This window comes from Colletotrichum destructivum, chromosome 6 (genome assembly GCF_034447905.1).
Source record: "Colletotrichum destructivum chromosome 6, complete sequence".
Taxonomy (NCBI): Eukaryota; Fungi; Ascomycota; class Sordariomycetes; order Glomerellales; family Glomerellaceae; genus Colletotrichum; species Colletotrichum destructivum.
In genome coordinates, this window is record NC_085901.1 from 543,165 (window position 1) to 562,412 (window position 19,248).

At 52.1% G+C, this 19,248-nt stretch overlaps 7 protein-coding genes across 7 annotated transcripts; 2 read left to right on the forward strand and 5 right to left on the reverse strand.

The window, feature by feature from the left end:
* Nucleotides 1-891: 891 nt before the first annotated feature.
* CDEST_09340 (Putative Zinc finger C2H2-type) lies at nt 892-1,524 on the reverse strand (the record flags this gene model as incomplete). The annotated part of the gene is made up of 1 exon (XM_062925499.1): nt 892-1,524. The coding sequence occupies one exon, from the start codon at nt 1,522-1,524 to the stop codon at nt 892-894; it is 633 nt and encodes a 210-aa protein (XP_062781550.1).
* Nucleotides 1,525-3,064: 1,540 nt separating this feature from the next.
* On the forward strand, nt 3,065-6,517 carry CDEST_09341 (Putative C2 domain-containing protein). Its single transcript, XM_062925500.1, has 2 exons — nt 3,065-5,177; nt 5,250-6,517. Exons 1-2 carry the CDS (start codon nt 3,910-3,912, stop codon nt 6,184-6,186), a joined length of 2,205 nt encoding a protein of 734 aa, XP_062781551.1. The 5' UTR covers nt 3,065-3,909; the 3' UTR covers nt 6,187-6,517.
* Nucleotides 6,518-6,557: 40 nt separating this feature from the next.
* CDEST_09342 (uncharacterized protein) lies at nt 6,558-7,177 on the reverse strand (the record flags this gene model as incomplete). Its single annotated transcript, XM_062925501.1, has 2 exons — nt 6,558-6,775; nt 6,844-7,177. The coding sequence occupies 2 exons, from the start codon at nt 7,175-7,177 to the stop codon at nt 6,558-6,560; spliced, it is 552 nt and encodes a 183-aa protein (XP_062781552.1).
* Nucleotides 7,178-9,256: 2,079 nt separating this feature from the next.
* CDEST_09343 (Putative SET domain-containing protein) lies at nt 9,257-10,865 on the forward strand. Its single transcript, XM_062925502.1, has 2 exons — nt 9,257-9,416; nt 9,469-10,865. The coding sequence occupies exon 2, from the start codon at nt 9,565-9,567 to the stop codon at nt 10,801-10,803; it is 1,239 nt and encodes a 412-aa protein (XP_062781553.1). The 5' UTR covers nt 9,257-9,416; nt 9,469-9,564; the 3' UTR covers nt 10,804-10,865.
* Nucleotides 10,866-10,955: 90 nt separating this feature from the next.
* CDEST_09344 (uncharacterized protein) lies at nt 10,956-12,470 on the reverse strand (the record flags this gene model as incomplete). The annotated part of the gene is made up of 1 exon (XM_062925503.1): nt 10,956-12,470. Exon 1 carries the CDS (start codon nt 12,198-12,200, stop codon nt 10,956-10,958), a length of 1,245 nt encoding a protein of 414 aa, XP_062781554.1. The 5' UTR covers nt 12,201-12,470.
* A 609-nt stretch (nt 12,471-13,079) lies between these two features.
* Nucleotides 13,080-14,729, reverse strand: CDEST_09345 (Putative amine oxidase, FAD/NAD(P)-binding domain superfamily). Its single transcript, XM_062925504.1, has one exon. The coding sequence runs from the start codon at nt 14,526-14,528 to the stop codon at nt 13,137-13,139; it is 1,392 nt and encodes a 463-aa protein (XP_062781555.1). The 5' UTR covers nt 14,529-14,729; the 3' UTR covers nt 13,080-13,136.
* Nucleotides 14,730-16,456: 1,727 nt separating this feature from the next.
* Nucleotides 16,457-18,449, reverse strand: CDEST_09346 (Putative cytochrome P450). The gene is made up of 6 exons (XM_062925505.1): nt 18,076-18,449; nt 17,987-18,017; nt 17,783-17,926; nt 17,586-17,715; nt 16,875-17,532; nt 16,457-16,812 (listed from the first exon to the last, which is right to left on the reverse strand). Exons 1-6 carry the CDS (start codon nt 18,399-18,401, stop codon nt 16,635-16,637), a joined length of 1,467 nt encoding a protein of 488 aa, XP_062781556.1. The 5' UTR covers nt 18,402-18,449; the 3' UTR covers nt 16,457-16,634.
* Between the last annotated feature and the right edge of the window lie 799 nt (nt 18,450-19,248).

A 19,248-nucleotide genomic window follows, 5' to 3' on the forward strand; every position in this document is an offset into this window, starting at 1 on the left:
GTTACCAGGCTACCCACATCACGATGCCAAAGACACATTGAAACGATAGACACATAGATCGCAAAGCCAGTTTCTCATTATAAACACCAAAAGCAAAGCTGAAAGGATTAGGCAGAAACCAGAGATGAAGGGGTTCTTCTCGCTGTTCAGGGGCTTCGGTTGTGTTTCGAAAGAAAGCAGAAACCTAATACGTCCTCCCCATGCGCATCGTGGGTAGATAGAACGACGGAGCAAATTCTAAGGAAGCAATCCTCCGGGTATACGTCGATCAACCAAGGAAAACCCCCAAGATGTCTTCCCAGTGGGTGCCCAGATATCGTCGTCCTGAACCAAAACGACGTCAGTTTGAATTGCCCGACTGGAAAGAGAAAAAAACTAACTCTGCGTATAGTATGTCGAGCCAAGCAGAAGCCGAAGATGTCCTTGAAAGTGCTTTGCGTATATATAAGCGACTGAAAGGAAATGAGAAGGAAAAAACGTTTCTTCTTGCACGTCGACCGAGCAAGCAGAAACCAGATATGTCGTCCGGAAATTTGCTAAGGGCATATATGGTGTCCCTGCAAAATTGAAAAGAGAAAAAAGAGCCTTCAGTGTGTTGGATGTCGTCCGGCCAAGAAAATATTAAGAATGCTTTGTTAAACGTTCTGGGTGTTGTTGAGCTGACAGGGCAGCAAACTGTGAGAGGCACTCCTATACGGGTGTATATCCTGTCGTCAAGGTAAGACTGCCGGCGTGCTTCTCGGAGGTCTCGTGAAAATATGTACTGAAGGAGCAAAGGATTGAAGAACCCCACTTCCTAAAGACGTGGTACGGCCAAGCCGAGGTTGTAGAATTTATCCTCGTGGATATCGTGGGGGCCGATATCTTGAACCAAAGTGAAGCGTTGATCGCTTAAGGACAGTCCAACTGCGCCTGTTTCAGACCGCGGGCCTTATCGAAGCCTTCGGGGTACTTTTCGACGTAGTGAACTCTGCGCAGGTGCGCGCGTGTCTCGTCCTTTCTGGACCAGTGGCGGCTGCAGAGGTTGCAAGGCCAACGCTTCTTGCCTTTCTCGTCGGTATAACACAGGCCGGGAGCCTTATTGAGGGCGCGAATCCTGACTAGGCCGGGTCGATCCTCTCTCTCCTGCTCCATCTCGTCGTCCTCACTCTCCGTGTCCTTCTCTCCGTCGTCTTGCCGAACGTTGATTGTGTTCTTTGAGGCTTTGACGGCAACCTTTGCGGCGGCTCTGGTCGCGGCTCCGATGGTCGCTTTGCTGGAGGCCATGCTGGCGGTGTTTTTGGCAGCTTTTCTGGCGGGTCTATTGGATGGTCTCTTGTAGGATCCGCTGACGGTTTTGCTGGATGTTTTGTTGGTGGCCACGGGGGCGACTTCGGTAACAGCTTTATAGACGGGTGTGGTGACTTTCTTGGCGACTTTGTGGGCAACTTTAAGCTCTTCGGCCTTGACCTGGCTGGAAGTGCTGACGGAAGAATCCGACGTCACAGGTACGGGAATACAGAGAGCGTGTCGGGGGAAAGGCATGGCATGGTGATGACTGGGCGGCGAAGCAGGGAGGAAGGCATCGCGTATATCGGCCGGCTTGCCCTTCTTTCGGCTGGTACCTAGGGTGTTTTTTGCAGGCCGAAAACAGTCGGCTATGTTGGGAGGGATTTGATGGTAGGCTATATAGCTGTCCATCTTCTTTGTCGTTTTCTCAACAAAGGAGGTGTGTTGGATGGAGGAAGCTGGTGATGTTGAGACGGAAAGCAAAGAGACGGAAATTGTATTAGAAGGATGAGTGAACAGACGGGGCCTACTAAAAGTAAGACGAAAAGGGAAGGAAGGGATAAGTGAATAGACGGACCCTGCTAAAGTAAGACAAAAAGGGAAGAAAAATACAAGTGAACAGACGGATCCTACTACAGTGAGACGGAAATAGAGAGAAAGAACAAGTGAACAGACGGATCCTACTACAGTGAGACGGAAATAGAGAAAAGAACAAGTGAACGGATGGATCCTATTATAGTGAGACAGAAATATAGAGAAAGAACAAGTGAATAAATAGTATACATACTTAAAGAAGATAAAGCTTAAATAGAAAGATAGTATAAGGAAGAAGAGAAGAAGGTAGAGAAGATATAGGTTAGCTTTAGTAAGGTAAGTAAAGTAGTTTACACTAGGTAGGAAGATAAAGCCTAAAACAATTATAAAAAGGGGATTTTAGGCATCTTAATTAGTTTATTTACACCTAACGTTAGTTTCCCTGAAGTTGAGCATAAAGAGAACATTTAAGTATCTTCTAATAGTAAGCAGCGTAGTTGTATAGTTAATAGAGCAGATAGACCCTAGAAATCATTTAATAGACGTCACACTCTTGACGAAGAAACCGAGGTCAAAGTCAATACACCTACAGCAAAGATGAATAGTATAGTTGAATTGCCATTTGTCTACCTCGGACCTGAGAAAGCCTCCGGACCGCGTCGGTATGGCAAGTCCGAGTTTCAGTGGAGCCCCGCCAAGGGGAAACGGAGCGGAGGGCGGATGAAGTAATCAAGTTAGGGAGGAAGCAATCAGTCCGACTTGGCAAGACAGGGACAATGGGCCGAAATCCGGCATCCCGGCCATCATCCCCCCCACACAAATATTTTTCGATTTCGAGTTACGTACAGAGTACAGATACAGACACTACGAATACGTACCGAGGGTCGTTTTCGCATACCTACTTACGATTACCTGCAGCAGAGTTGGAAAGGCTCGTGATGGTGAAACAACAACAGGCTGCCGGATATAACCGGCAAGCCTCGGCGAAGCGAGAAGCCTAGATCGGACGGTGTCTCTCTCACGAAGCTTGTACGAAGTTGGCATTGGCTGGGACTGGTACGAGCTGACAAGCCAACCCTGACTATTCGGCACACAGTAGCCGGCGCATTTCGGGCCAGATCAGGGTTGCTGGGCGGGCTGCTGGACTGAAGGTTTTTGCCAGGGACATGACGTCAGGTGCTAGTGTATTAGTGGCTACGGCTTGTGATTGCTTGCGACGCTTTGTTGATCGGAGTGTCGAGCTTTTTTCTCTGCAGGGCCCCTTCTTTTTCAAGCCTGGCAGTGCCTGTGAGAGTGTGAGCCTGTGATGATCTCGGACCCCCCTCTCTCCTCTTCTCCTCTCATCGTCCTGTACTCTTCAACTCTCCGACTCCCCAAGCCACCCCCTCCAAGCCCCTCGTCCGTTCTTCGTTCGGTTACCTCCCATTTCAATCTCTCCCTCTCTCTCCAGGCATTTTTCCTTCTCTGCCACTTCCTCCTTTCTCCCAGCATCTATCAGCCCACCATTCCTCAGCTTGCTGCTGCCTTACCCACAAACATCAACCTCAATCCCGTTAATCGGTTCTCGTAGACATACGCCTCAGAGTACAACCAACCGGCCTCTCTCACCAAACAAACCCGCCAACACCCAAGCAATTCGCTCGCCGAACAAAAGCTTCTTTCCACCACGGACCAAGTGCCAAGACTCTCTTGTGATCCTTCCGCCGCAGAGACATTATTGGACCCGGCTCAGCCCAGCAAGGCCAAGGTGGCTGACAAGGTGCCCCTCCGAAAGTGATCGACGGACAAGAGTCCATTCTGCGTCTGGCAAAGCCCCGTCTTGGCAACGGCCACGACATGCTGCAGGGATTGGGTTGGTCCTGAAAGAATCTGCCGCTATCTGCCCTGCCATATCTACCTATCTCTCTATCTCTCTCCATCTGTCTGGCTGTCCCCCGTCGCCTGTTCCGCCGCCTCTCTTAATCTCAGATCTCGCCAATCCAACCAACGTGACCGGGGTTCGTCCTACGCCTCTCTGGCCAGTCACTCGCTGGCATCCGACGCTACGACTTTTGTGTACCCAAGAAAGATATTCCCGTCGGCGTCGCAGCACTCTCCTCCGCGGAGATGTCAACCGCGGGTCAACAAGGACCCAACGGGCACCCACAATCCCCAGATGGCGGCCCGTTAGACCCAGTCTCACTCGCCGCCCTCCCCACGACGACGGCGCCTCCGACGCAACCCACTGCCGTTCCGTCGCCGCTGCCGACGACGACTGCCGACACGGGTGGAAACGCCGTCGGCCATGTTGTGAACGGGACTGGCAATCCGTCAATCAACGGCCACCTCACCAACGGTACTTCGGATGTGCCGGAAACCAGCGGCCACACGGTAAATGGCTCAGCCCCAAACGATAACCCGCCCTCCGATGGCGCTATTTCCAGGAACCAAGTCGCCGATGGCGCCGTCCCATCATCATCATTATCATCATCATCAAGATCAAATGGTGGGCCATCAACCAACGGGGATGACGTGCCGCAGGTCAAAGAGGGAGCTCTCGAGAACAAGATCGAGGGCGTTCAGAACCCGGAAGCTAACGGTCACAAGCCACCCGACCAGGAGCCGCACCACCATTCTAGCGATCTCAAGGGCTTGTATGCCGAGGGTAAGGAAAAAGTCAAGGACAAGACGAAGCCCTCGGGCGGCTTCGACACAACGCCACTGCCCGACGCGCCTCCGGGCTACACCGTGAGGTTCATTTTCCACAGGGCAAGCAACCTCCCCGCCGCCGACATCGGAACGAGGTCATCCGACCCCTTCATTCATGTTACTCTCAGGGCGGCCGTGCCGAAGCGACACAAGGAGGACCCCGATCTCGTACACCGCACCGAGACCAAAAGGCGCACGACGGAACCCGTGTGGAACGATGAGTGGGTTGTGGCCAACATTCCGGCGGCCGGCTTCATTCTCAAGTGCCGGCTGTACGATGAGGACTGGCCCGACCATGACGACCGCCTCGGCAACGTCACCGTCAAAGTCCCCTACGTCGGCGAGGACTGGGAAGGCTTCCCGCAGCCAGGCCACGAGTTCGTGGCCAAGAAACGCATGGGCAGCAAACGGGCCTACTTCGTCAAGGCCATCACGAGCCATTTTGACCCGCGCACCGACATGTCGCCGAGGTTGTGGATTAGCATGGAGGTCTTGGGCAAGTCGGACCCGCCGTATGCCCAGATGTGCACCATCGGGCCTACCTCGTACTTCAAGCACTTTAGCCCCATGATCGGACGTCTCACTGGAATCAAGGTCAACCGGGACGAAGAGGCCGACGCCCGTTCGGATCTGTTTGACGAATCCCAGGATAAGGAGAAGGACGGCAAGAAGACACAAAAATATGAGTGAGTCAAAACGCACCGCTTTGAGCAGGGCCACAGGATACTTCACTATTAACAACAACAACTCTCGCGTAGTTTTCAATCCAACGAGATGCAGCTGTCAGGCCCGGTGCCTCCCGAGCTGTACCATCGCTATGTCGAGTTCCGCCCGATGATCGGCCTGATGTTCGCCAAGAGCGGCTTGAGGGGCAGGATCCTCAACAAGGCGCTGCACAAGCAGCACAGCAGAGTCTATAACTTTGACAGCTCGACCCAGTACGGCGTCTTCAAGGCCCGCTCGGAAGAAGCCGCTCTGCAGTTCCTCAAGCTGGTGCACTTTGACGAGGGGGGCCGCATTTTCACTTACGTGCTCACCCTCGACGGCGTCTTCCGCTTCACCGAGACCGGCAAAGAGTTCAGCATCGACATGCTGAGCAAGCACACCATGCACAGCGACGTCGAGACCTACATCGCATGCTCGGGCGAGTTCTTCGTTCGCCGCCTCGAGAAGCCTGACGCCTCGGACGACCCGGAACCGGACCAGAGAACCCACCCGACCGACGAGCTCTCCGGCGGCCCCCCGAACGGCCACCCGCCGCACAACCCGTCCTATTACCAGCTCTTCATCGACAACGACTCCGGCACTTATCGGCCCGACAAGTCCATTCTCCCCAAGTTGAAGGGGTTCCTGCAGGCCAACTTCCCCGGGCTGGGCGTCGTCACCATGCACTGCGAGGACGAGGAGCTCCAGAAGCTCAAGAAGGAGCAGGTCGAAGCCAAGAAGAAGGAGGGCCGCATGGTCAACATGGTGCTCGCCCGTAGCCCCAGCTCGAGCTCGCTGAGCTCGACTGAGAGCGCTCTGCAACACATGGACGAAGCCGGCGAGGACGGTCCACCGGTGAAGAGTACTACGCAGAAAGCGCTGGACGTGCTCGAGGACCCGAGCGCCCTGAAGAAGATGCTGAAGCCGGGCCATCACGGACATGCACATGCACACACCACGGGGGGAGGCGAGAGTTCGACGGCACACTAGTTACTGCCATGGCTGGCTTCACCTCCCCCCCTTTTCTGCCATTTCCCCTCTCTTTGTTTTCCTTTTTCTCTTCTACTTCTTCACCTCTGCGTATCTTGATACCTCTTGCATATTTGAACTGTTTTCTGGAGGCACGGGCTTTCTTGCATTTTACGTTGATATCCCGTTGGAAGCTGTGGTACTGCTGTTGAGACCAAAGCGCAGGAAAGGCGGCAGGGTCGACCATAATATATTTGCTCACTAAAAAACTGCACGAGATGTAAAGACTGGCTTGAGGAATAAACCCCGACACGTGAGACCGTCTCCCGGAAACGTCAAAGTGGCGTAACTGTTCCATCCCAAATGCGAATCTCGGATCTAAGGCGAGGACCTTAGACCCAGCGCTCTCGGCGACCCCACGGCCAGCCAGGGTTGGGCTTGGGTCGCGGGAAATCGGCCGCCATGTTGGTCTCCTTCTGCCGGTCGCCGAAGTAGGTGTTGGCAGGGAATTTGTTCTGCGAGACGCAGTTCGGGTTGCACTTGTCGAGGGGCCCGGACTTGCCACGGGTGAGGTCCAGGACGTACGTGTCGTCCTTGCAGTTGGGGAGGACTGACGAAGATAAATCATCAATGGGGACTTCGAATGAATGTGTAGGAACCTCGAGATCTCATGCTCACCCTTGAGATCATTGAAAGGCATGCTGTTGAGGTAGCACTCCTTGAACTGCGTCGAGTAGGCCGTGTACAGGCCGTTGTAGTTCCAGTACCAGTTTCTTTGGTACACAGTCAGCAACATCACACACATTCCACATGAAGTTTCTCCAAGAGACGGGACGTACTTGTTGGTATTGTCAGCGGCGCAACCCAGCATGACGAGGGCGCCGGATGGACCAGTCTTGACGACCTCGGACTTGATGTCCGGGCAGCAGTAGGTCCTGACCTCGGCGGTGGCCGTGCAGTTGAGGGAGGCCAGGGCACCGGAAGCGGCAGCTGCGATGATGAGAGTTTTCATGATTTGCGAGCGTTCTATTTTCTGACTGGTAAATAGAACTGATGGTCACTGTGTCGAGTTTGGTGAGACTTCCGCCTCAATAGTTCCATCACAAGTGTTTATATATCCAGCTGAGCCCGTCCCTGGACTGATTTGAATCATCTCACACACTCAGCCTAACCTTGAATCCCCTCAAACATGTTGCTTTAGCCTACGTGGGTCAAGTTGTTAACCGCCGTACGGGAGGGCAGCCATAACTACCGAATTGTGGGGTTTTAGGCTATTTCCTAATTCATCCTCAACCCATAAGATGTAACTCGTCGTACCAGTGAGGAGAAGGGACCAGTAAGGATAGTTGGCAGAATTCCAATACTGATTTTGGAGAAGAGCTCGATATTGGGTCCGTGTGCCAAGACGGGTCTAAACTGGTCTTCTTCAAGCGCAGGTCATCTGCCGTGTTCTACCACGAGTTGTGAACTGACCTCTCGCTATGTTTAGTTCGAGGTGCCTGAGAAGAGCCCACTAGAACATTTCCCCTTGTAGTCCGGTTATCATGCCAGACCCTCATGTGAATGTGGCTTCTGCAAGGAACCAAACCCGTGATGAACGGTTCTGGCTTGGCGTTACGTGGGTTTAGGCAATGAGCTGGTCCGTGGTGGTGGTAGTCGCCGCTTAGTTTCTCATGTTCGTGGGTGAGTCCAACATATTTTCTTTCGGGCCTCATGGCATGAAAACACCCTGTTAGAGACACCATCTGGATGCTGTTTTACAATTGCACCATGTTCCTTAGGCTATGGTTTACCCGCGTCTTGCTGGGATCATAGTCTATAGACTCATGGTAACTGACGTGTGATATCGGATGGGCCTCAGACCATAACCAAGACATTTCAGCCTATTTGGTTAGGTACGTGTCAGGCACTGGATGCGTAAGCCCATAGGATGGCAGCATCAAGACGGGTGGATAAATGAAATGGCGGTCGAAAGTACTTAGCCAATTCGACAGGAAGTGATGACGGAGTCAGTGACTCTTGTAGCGACGTCCACCATGCATCAACATCCTTGACTCCGGCAATTTTTCGAACACAAACATTTCCATTCCCACGGGCGACCCAAAGCCTTGCCAATCAACTGTTTGTTTACTTCAGGATGTATTGAGCGCACGGCATGCAATACAGCTCTAGATTATCTCATTGATAACCTGCAGTGGCGAGAGAGTCGAAGGGAATGGTGCATCAACACCTCGTGCTTAGAGTTGGAAATAATGTCTGACGCCGGAACTTGTGAGCAGTTCACTGCGAGGGCTGCAGTACCCAATCGTACATGTGGATAATTTCACCAGGACCCTGAAGATCATTGTTCCCGCAATATTTGTGGGATTCGCGCTAACTTGATGAATAAGGCCCTGTACGGATATGGTGGCCGGTCCAAGTGCCACCACACGAAAGACATTTTCTACTAGGGCGGGTGGGCTGCACCTTTGCTAAGAGTTATCAACCTGAAATAAAAAAAAAGCTATGGTTTGCCTGAGAGCTAAACACAAGAGGTTTTCTTCCATTTACTTGGAGTTCTTATTACCACCAATGGTAGTGCATTTCATGTTGTTGAGACGCTATTTAGTCTGTTAGTGTCGTACAACATGTACAAAAAGGGGAAAAAAGAAAAGAGAACCCCCCCCATGAAAAACACCCAAGCCCCATCAAATCATTCACACTCAGGCTACATTTCCTGAAAAAGAGACTAAGAGTATTCTGCTAGCATAGGCTGCTGTGAATTAAACCACAAAATGTATGCCAATAGTGCTGGTCAGACAAGACCACTTACTGTTGGTTGACTCTGGTGGTGCTGCTCTAATGATGTGGGAAGAAAAAGACCAGACCTTGAATGTGGATTTCCCCCCTTCTCTGACGGTTATTTCCCATGTTCTGATACTCGAATATCCATGTTCCTCCAAATGAATCTTGTTAAATTGGAAGAATTTTCATTGTTAATTTATCGCCTCGCACTAGTCCAGAGTCGTCTACGGGACACAAGGGTTTAGGCTAGACCGTCTGGCTGCGCCCACAATATTTATTTAAAGGCATTCTGCCACCTACCTCACAATTTCCCTCCCTTTGCTCAACCAGTTTTTTTACACACCGCACATCAGAGTCCCAAGTCCCCAGCATGAAATTCATTCGATACCTCAATTCTAGCAGTATCAGTTGTGATATACGGAGCTGACCGCAGACTTTGACTCGGTATCCTGATACTTGCACTGGCAGTGAGTACTCCAAGAAGCATCAGTCTTTGAACAACCTAATTTGAAGCGACAGCCAATTCTGAGTCTCAACGCATTGCGAAAAACTGGACATCGACAAAGAATATTTGATTCACGACTCTGATTCACGACTAATCTGAAATCACTCACAATGGACCCTATCGAGAGCGACGCTTCAACAATACTGACGGACTATCCAGCATCGAGTGCTTCCAGACCATCCTCGGCCTCAGCCTCGTCCGTTACGTCCCTGTCATTAATCTCTGATGACCGGACAAATTCCCTGCCCCTGGGCGCTGCTACCTCCGTGTACTTTGAGATCCGTGATACTCCTACGGCCGGACGCGCCGTCTTCGCCACCAAAGACATTGACGCAAACACTCTGCTGTGGCGCTCAGACGATCTCACGATCTCGTCTCTCCTTCGGGAGTACAGGCGTGAAGTCTGCGGGCAGTGCTTTGGATACAACTACGGCAGAGATTTGAGCATACAAGACCAAACAGTGGGTTTCGCCTTCTGCTCGAGTGAATGCCAGAAAGTCTGGCAGCAAGAGGCTGGCGAGGTAGGTATCCAGGCCTGGGCCGAAGTCAAGAAACTGGTCAGCAAGAAGAGTAAACGGGACGACGAACTGGTTGATATTAACCTGGCACGACCCAACGAAAATGAGATTGCGCAAGCATGGGACGGTACTAAGGCACAGGCAGCGCTGATTCGAACGCTCAGAATGGCGGAGCTGATGGACGATGCCCGGAACGGAGACGAACCGCAAACCCTGACAGTGAAGGGCAACACGGGCGGGCTGATCACCAAGCAACACCGCAAAGCCGCACAGAAAGCACTTCAACAACCCGTTCAGGCCGACATCATGGGATATTGTGTTGGCGGCATCATCGCTCAGTACGAGAACCCCCAGAAGTGGGAGCACTTGCTCTCACTCGCAGTGGACTCGACGCCATACTCCAGTGCCGGTGACTTGGAGGCCTTCACCCGCACCTATCTGCAGCTGCTCGCGATCCTTCCTCTGCCCCTGCTCCCCTTCACCACGCCCGAGTCACTCTTCCTCCTCTCCTCGCGCGATAGCCACAACGCGTTCGGCATCCGTTCTTTGGAAGACGAAGGATCCGAGCTCTTCGGGTTCGGTTGCTGGCCCGCAGCCAGCTACTTCAACCACTCCTGCGGCCCCAACGTCGAGAAGAAGAGAGTGGGCAGGGCGTGGGAGTTCAGGGCTGCAAATAACGTCGAGAAGGGCGTGGAATTGTGCATCACTTACTTGGGCGGAGAGGAGAGGAAGTTGTCGAGGGAGGCGAGGATGTTGACGCTGAGAAGAAACTGGGGCTTCGAGTGTCAGTGCAAGAGGTGTGCGGAAGAAGGTGGAATGAATACTGTTTGACCGCTTAGGTTCGTTTCTGCTAGTAACTGCGGACTCTGTGCTCTTTTGCACGCGTACAATAACGTTCATTTCATCTTGCTGAACTTCTGTCTTCACCTCCTATTCATTCCCGCCCCGACTGAAACCCCGCGAAAACTACAACAGCCTTTTCCTTACTTGCTTCCAGAAGCGTTAACCGGAGTGTAGAGAGAAATCCACACGTATCCGACCGTTTGGTTCGCGATCTCCGTTTGTCGAGAAAGAGTTTGGATGACGTGCTGCGACGCCTTCCCGCCGTTTGGAAGCTTGGAGACAGTGAGCTCCGATTTGTTCTCCATTCTCCTTGTGATCTTTTCCGTGGAGTCCGAGCAAAGGTTGCTAACCAAAACGTCGACACCAAGGTATTGATTGAGATGGCCGGGTAGTCTGATGCCGCGTGCATGAAGTTTCTTATTGCGGGAGTTCCAGATAAGGTCTCGCCAATGATCACCATGGATCTCTCTGCCGTCGCCAATGAGCTGGTTGGGAATCGCAATGTGGAGAACGGCTGCCTGGACAGGTGGAAGGCATTCGGCCTTGTACCTTGCGTAGAGAAGAGCGACATCATGGTGTTTGGTGAGGTAGATGAGCTCGTTGCTGGAAGGATGGAAGTCCGTCGGGGCCGTAGAGTAAAGTTTACCAATCAAGAGACCATGGTTCTCATCAATAGCTTCAGAGAGACGTGACTCAGATCCGCCTTTGAAAAGCATGGTACGTCCGTCGATGTGCTTGGGGGGCAATGAAATGTCGATGGGAGGAGTGGGAGTATCGTTGCTGGCTGAAGATGTGCCTGTACGCGCCCGACGTCCGCCACGAATCGCCGGCCGCGGCTGATTGCTTTCATCAGGGGTGTTGGAGCGATTAATGTTGTCTGACCCATGCTTCTTGTCGATACGATCGCTGAGAGATGAAAGGAAATCGAAAGCTTCCTGAAGGATGTCGAGTGCCCAGTACGATGCGCTTCCGGTCAGACGGATGTCAGTGAACTCGGGGTTCATGATTCTTTGTCGCATGTCGTTGGAGATTCCCATGCCGCGGAGTGCCGTATGCCAATCATCATCACCGTCGATAGCATCCTGCTTCTCTGCCATGGCTCTGATGTAATGACGAGCAGCCTGGACAACATAGTCGGGTCGTTCTTCGCTGGTGCGGTTATTCCAGGACTGCCAGATCATCTCGGCAACATGGTCGTCAAAGCCGGCAAAAAGGAGAAGCTCCTTACTATTGAAGTCATCGGGAACCTCGACAGTTTCGTCGGAAGAAGTTGATGAACTGGAGTAGGAAGCAACCGAGACGGTCCGGAAACCAGGTCCCCGCTTAGCAGGAGGATTGTACGCGATTCGCGCCAAGGACGATTGCGAGAAGGTTCGGGTGGTCATTTTGGTGAGAACGTGAGTGATACTGATGGGGAAAAGAAAAGTAAGACGGATGTTTGGATGCCACAGCGAGGGCGAAAGCAGCTTTCATAGTGGTGAGAGAACTGAAGGAGACACTAGGAGGAGGTTCGGAGAAAGATTATTTTCAGGCAGAACGTGACTCAACTTGTCCGAAAGATAGGCAGGGAGGCCCGTTTGGAGGTTGAACTTCAAGTTGGATGGGAAAGGGATGCACTCTCCAGGTACAGATACTCGTGCGTTAGAGGGCGTAGGTGTGGAAAGTATGATGGGCCAGAATGTATGTATTCGGATGTGGGTATGCAACTGGGAAATCTCTCCCTATGGTTGGTGGTCTTTTCCCCCCTGAATATGTCCTAAAACGTGGAAACTCCCACTTTTAGGTGGCTGGATCCATCCAACCATGTGTAACTTTAATGAATGGGTACAACTCGGTGTGTGGGTCACGGAACTTCGACAATCAAGGTGGTTACGACAACCAGCGTCTTCTCAGCTGACCACGGGCAAATTGTTAGTCGCCTGTAACCATTATTGTTGGTTCACGATGATCGGCGTTAGCAAATTGAATCGGAGTTAAGAATGGGCTCGGGCCACCTGAAGGGACTGTCCCACTCTGGGCAGCCCACGCCCACCCTTTTCGGCGGCAGCCGCAAAGGCCGCTTGCCTGCTCCTCCTTCATCCCCCATAGTTACACCAAACGAACAAAGTGAAGCTATCACCAGATTGATCGACCACCCATTCAACCTATGATTTACTGCCAAGAAATACCGTGCGTTGTCCTCTGCTTCCACGGACAACACCCGACGACGCCAGAAACAACATGAATGTAATCACGAAAGCAAGATTTTCAATCAGATAACAATCAACAGCTGGGTAGCTGAGTTGTGTATTACTAGATTACTATTCATGACGAAGGTTTACTCAAAGAGAGGGAAGAATTCTAGTCTCTGTGAATGCCCACAGGAGGGGAGAGTAGTCGGAGCACCAAGCATTGCCCGTGTAGTAGGTGCTTCTCTTGCCCTGAAGGGCGTAAAGGTTGCGATAGAAGCCAGCCTTGACTGCCTCCGGTGACACGTGAAGCTGGAGGTCCTTGTGCTGCTCCCAAGCGCTGAAGTTGGCACCCCCCGCGTAAGCCCCGACAGAGGCCCCCACCTTGCGGACGGCGTCGACAACCAAGCCCTGGGCCTTGGACGAGTCAGGCTCGCCGATGACCTTGACGGTCTGGTATCCCGGCACGCCGACTGTCTCAAGGCGCCAAACAAAAGGCTTCTGGGGAAGAGCAGCGGCGGCAGTGACGTCAACATTAAGGAAGTTGGTCTGGTCGGGCAGACCAGTGTTGGAGACAACTCCAACGTAGTAGGGCACATCCTGCCACTGCTCGAAGACCGAAGTTTCGGAAGCGTCAAGGTCGAAGGGTGCCAGGTTCTCAACAGTGGGAGGGATGGTAAGGAGAAGCTTCTTGGCCTTGATGAGCTTACGGCCAGTGGCGGAAGCAACGACGGCCGTGACACCCTCATCAGTACGCTTAGAGGCGACCACGACGCTGGAGTACAAGACGTCGTCTCCAAGGAAAGCCCCGGCCTTGTCGTAGACCTGCTGGTTACCACCAGGGGCATACAAGTAACCGGTAGAGAGACCAAGCAGGTGGGGCTGGCCGAAATTCTGCAGGACGTAAAGAGTGGGCGTCTCCAACAGGTTGCCCACACCGTGGGCGAAGATCCAGACGACCTGGACGACCTCGGTCAGGTTGTACTTCTCGACGAATTGTCCGAAGGGCAGCAGCAGGTCCTCGGGGACATTCTCGGGGATGTCGTAAGCACCCTGGGCCAGGAAATCGAAGTTGAGAGTGGCGAAGAGGTAGTTCGCCAGAGGGCCGACAAGGGTGTTGGGGTCGACGGCCGAGGCATTGGGGACGATGAAGCCGGTCTTGAAGTCGACGACTGTGCTCGGGAAGGGAGACAGGGCGGACGTGTTCAGCTGGACCCCGAAGCGCTCAAAGAATTGGGTCGTCTCATTGTTCTGGATGTACGCCTGCACACCGTAGTCGATGGGAGCACCGGTTGCAGAGTCTCGGAAAGTGTTGACGTGACCGCCGAGCCTCTCGGCGCGCTCAACAACGGCGACGGTCTTGTTCTGGTCCCGGAGACGGACAGCGGCGTAAGTCCCGGTGGCTCCTCCGCCGACAACGAGGACGTCGCGATGAACGATGTCCTCGGGCTTGAACGCGGACTCGTCGTAGCAGCCGAGGTCGACAGGAGTAGCGCTAATTAGCGATGCGCCCAGGGCGCAAAGCGACAACAGTTGCGGACGCATGGTATCGAGAAGCTGTGGGGTGAACGAGTGACAGAGGATCAAAGGAGTGATGGATGGATCGCATCTGTCCGCCGGTACGGAGGGAACCTGATGGCGCCAGACGAGACCTATCTATATACGTGTTGCAAAGGGATCAAGGGAGGCTTAGAGTGCCGACCGAGCCCGGCGTAACGAGAACGGGAACGAGCCAAGACCAATAAGTGAGGAGAGTTTGAATCAAATAGGCAATGAAGTCAAATTGATTAATGAACGGCTGCAAAACTGTGATTAGAACAGGCCCCACAAATGACAGGGAAATGCGAGTTGTACTTCTTTGGACGATTCCGCCAACCACTGACAACCAGCTAGCTACTTACCTACTTACACAACGTAACTACACGTGCGCCGCATCAAATCTTTTCAGCACCGAACGTTGTATCCATGGTCAACAGAGTTGTCGTCTGTTCCAGTGGTAGCATCGGCCGTGGTGTTTTCCCCTCAAGAGCCTCGGAACGCGAGAGAAAGCCCGGGCAATCCGGGAAATCCATCTCTCACGATGCAGGGATTGGGTTGCGTCTACCGCTGTTAAAGTTTACCGCATGGACGAAAATTTGGTGCGGAAATCAACAGCCAGTAGGGCGAATTAATCTATCGGCCGGCGTTGAAGGTGGGCTGTGTGAAATGAGCCTGAACTTTGATCGACAAACCTCCATGTGCTTGCTTGTACGTGGCACCACGCCTGCATGTTCGTTCGACCACTTCTTGGTGTCTGGCCCGCCGCGGCAAAAGGCTGGCTTTCTGTCGACATATTCCCCTTAACAAACACACATAAGCCCGGCGTTCCCGCGTCGTCCAAACCAAGCAATTCCCGGCTAGCACTTGGCGGTCAACCCCTCTGTATTAGCTCTGACTTTGTCACTGGTCATTACATTCGGCGACGGAGAATTCTTGTCTTCTTGGCCGAGATGACGCCATGCGGCTCCCACCTAAGAGACAGCTCGACAGCCAATTTTGCAGCGAAGGCCGCCGAATCATGCTTTGCCGAGACTCTCGCTACTCTGTCTGCCATCCACGTTGGCCATGTTGACGTTTTCTAGTCCCGCATCCATCCGCCCATACTTTGCGACTTTAACAACAGCGCCCGTTGCGCCAACTATCAAGCGATGTAGGTTTCGAAAAGCCCATCAGAGCAAGTCAGCCGCCAACCAAACAAGAGAACCAATTTCCCCATCCGGTTAGCGCACCATCACAATAGGTTTTTCTCGAGTCTAAAAGGTAGCTTGTCAAGGGAATACCACCAAGAGATGGATGTGGATTATAGTTTGAGTGACATAGCAGTATGCGCTGCTAGCTTCGTGTTCATGTACACGCGATTTGCCGCTAGTAGGGGAGGGGGGTTGACGGGCTGAAGAGTTGGCAAACAGCCACAACCTTATGAGACACCATAGTATTGAGTGTACCTTGGCAGACCTTTCTTTTAGCTGGCCATTCCATCACTGAAATTGGGTCCCGGCGGCGGGATGAAATAACAGTCCGACTGAGAACATTACATCAGTGGAGAAGACAGTTGGCCCCTCTTTCACTGCTACCAATAGATCTTGTTTTACTGGCTAGCATCACTACAATATCTAGAAGCGAGCTGACAATGAAAAGACAAACTTAACTTCCTTTGGGGGGGGGGGGAAGACGTTGCTCGGGGTGCAAATTGTGTCCGTTCGGCAGCTCGGAGGTTGCCAGCCATTATTTTCGGACAGCGTCAACGTACCTGGGCACTAAAACGAACTTAAATTCTCTTGCCCCATTATCCGGGAACTTACAGGCTTCTTCTATGCTTGAAATCTCAAAGGTTGCGTTTCGACTACGTAACTGACGTGGTTCTGCAGTTGAGTTTCTCTCGGCATCATTTTCGCTTGGACAAGGTCGGTCGATTTATAACAAACATTCATTTCACCGGGTATCCCGAAGAACTACTGCTAAGCTTTCCTTCTGGAGTTGCAACAGAGAAGAGGATCAAACTTCTGCAACGGTGGTTGTCCAAAGTTGCTAACCATTAGGACCGACGTTTAAATCCTACAATGCAGTCTAGTTGACTTGGGGGAAAACAACGACTCAATTGCCTCGCAGAGACTATTGTTGCACTTGTTGCAAAGGTATAAATCTCAACAGACACTTTTGTCCGTATGGTCGGGCCGAAATGATCTGCTCATGAGACCTCATGCTTTCGGGGGTCATGGAGAGGTCGGGTACGGTCGTATAGCGGCTGTAAATGGCGCGGAGTAAGGTCTTCATTTCTGCAAGTGCCAGGCTGCATCATCATCATCAGTATACTCTGTCTCACCAACAGCTCCTAAAATTGCAAGTACTCACTGCTTTCCAACGCAGCCTCTTCCACCGTGGGAGAAAGCAAACATGTGTCGCTTTCTCTCGGCTTCTCCGACCGGTGACATCCAGCGCTCGGGATTGAAAACATCAGGGTTCGGGAAGACCGCATCGTTATTGCGATGCACAGAGTACGCCTGACTGCTGATGACGCTTCCTCCCGGGATGAAATAGCCGTCTACCTGCTTGCCACCGTCGGGCACAACTCGAGGCAATGACATGGGGATCGCAGGATAACAACGCAGACCTTCTTGAACCACCGCATCGAGGTAAGAGAGCTTGTCAAATGAAACGTCAGGGTGTTCCCGGATCTCTTCCTGGAGTCTTGTTTGGAATTCGAAGGAGGCTGGTTGAGAAAGTTCCCACATCAAGAAACACAGCGAATCTCCAGTGGTATCGATTCCAGCAACCATATGATCCATGCATTCGGCAGCGATGTCGGTGTTGTCCAGCTGATTGACGCTGCTGGCTTTCTCTGTTTTGTCTTGCAGACGACTGAGGAGGGTGAACGATGCCGGATCAATCTTCGAAGTGGCTCCAACCACGAAATTCTTGGCCAGCGGTGTAGTACGTGGGTCGAAGAAGAGATCAAGAAGTCTGGAAAAATACTGGTAGAATACGGGATAGTGGTGCTGAATGAGGCGATCTTCGGAACGTCAGCAGTGTGGTCTCGGTAAGAAGGGGGATAAACGGTCTCACTTCGCAGACTATCGTCTGTCGTGACCTGTTCCATCATTTTAGTGTCCTCTGGTATTTGGAGGCTGTTGGTTCCATAGGGATGGAACAAGTGATGCGTGACGCAATCACAGGCATAAGAATGAAGCTTAACCTAGAATTGCAGAGAAACAGGGATCAGTTAAAGATGAAAACAACCACCTTGATAAATATGTACGCACGTAAACATCAACGCTCGTCTTCGTGGCGTCTGCACATTGCCTTGCAAACTCCTCAGCTCTCTTCTCAATCCCGCTCAGTGCCATGGGCTTGACAACGTTGCTGTTGGCGTAGCGGTCAGCGATAAGTCGCTTGCGTTTTGCGTGCTAGTTTTAAGAATGTCAGCTTCAGGGTCTCCAATTTGCTGGTGTAAGCAGAGTACAAACCTCGCCCTTCTCTAAGGTGGAAAACATGGTTCTGATGCAAGCTCATCATTAGTGATAAATCAAGAAGGATTGCCACGCATGCTACTTACCGGCGTTGAAATACTTTGAACAGGTTGTAGAAACGATGTTTATCGTATCCACTCCCGAGCGAGCCGTAGATCTCTTTCACAGCCTCATACGAGGTAAAAGAGACCTCATTGGGGGCAACGCGTACAACTGGTCCATACTTCAAGTGGAGTGAGTGTATGTAGAGCGTTCGATTGGCGCTGAACTCGTGCCATCGGAGGATGACGGAGGTAAACCTCGACAGGCCTGGACCCGGTACTTTGAGCAGTGGTGATGATAGACAACGAGCTAAGTACAAGAGCGCCAGGGCTGCCAAAACAGCTACACCAACTAGCGGATTGAGTAACATGATCAGAAAAGTTTATCGCAGTTGCCAAAATAAAGCGATGACAAGAAAAAGGCTATGGTACCAGGGGTGAAAACCGAGATCGATCAACGTTAAATATCCCGTGGAGGTTTGCCGCGGGGTTGGTTAAATCGGGGCCGATAAGAAGAGGGAAGAGCGAATCAGAATCGCTGCAATTGTTGTCATTTGAGTCATGGGCTATTTACCCCGCCGGTCTATCTAGTAGAAAACTGTTCCCCTAACGTTAGGAATTGGCGAGTTACGCTAGGTGATGGTCGTTTCTCTCCGCGCGAGATCCAAGTCCAGTCCGAGAGTCGGCCCCGCAAATGATCGCTAATGTTAAGAAGACCCGAGGATACGGGTCTGGGGTCTGCCGAGTTCCCCGGGCTGCATGGATCGATCTGGAGTCAAGCCGAGTTTTCCCCTTATGTTAAGCGTAACCGCGACACGTCTTTCGAAACATCCACTGTCTTTGGTGGGCCCTAAGCCTTTTCGAGACAAAGGTTTACACATTGTGCAGGTTGATAAGAGTTCTGACGAAATCGATATCTATCATAGTCTGAGATTGCAGTTGAGGTTGATCCTGGAATCAGTGGTCTGAACGACAACCTCGACCTGGACCATCCGTCTGGTGGACTTCTCAGTCGTCTTCTATCTCGCACGTGCTTGGCACCAGGTTTGACCTCGGATTCGACAGTAGCCAGAGATTCAAGAGTAGTTTTAGCTGGGCCACACAATCTTTTTAGTATTGTGTTTCTGGCTGTCTCGGTTAATAGGTTGATTGATTACACGTCGTTGCCGGTAAACAGTCCCTTAGAAGTGTCAAAATTAGCCACAGTGCCCAAGAACC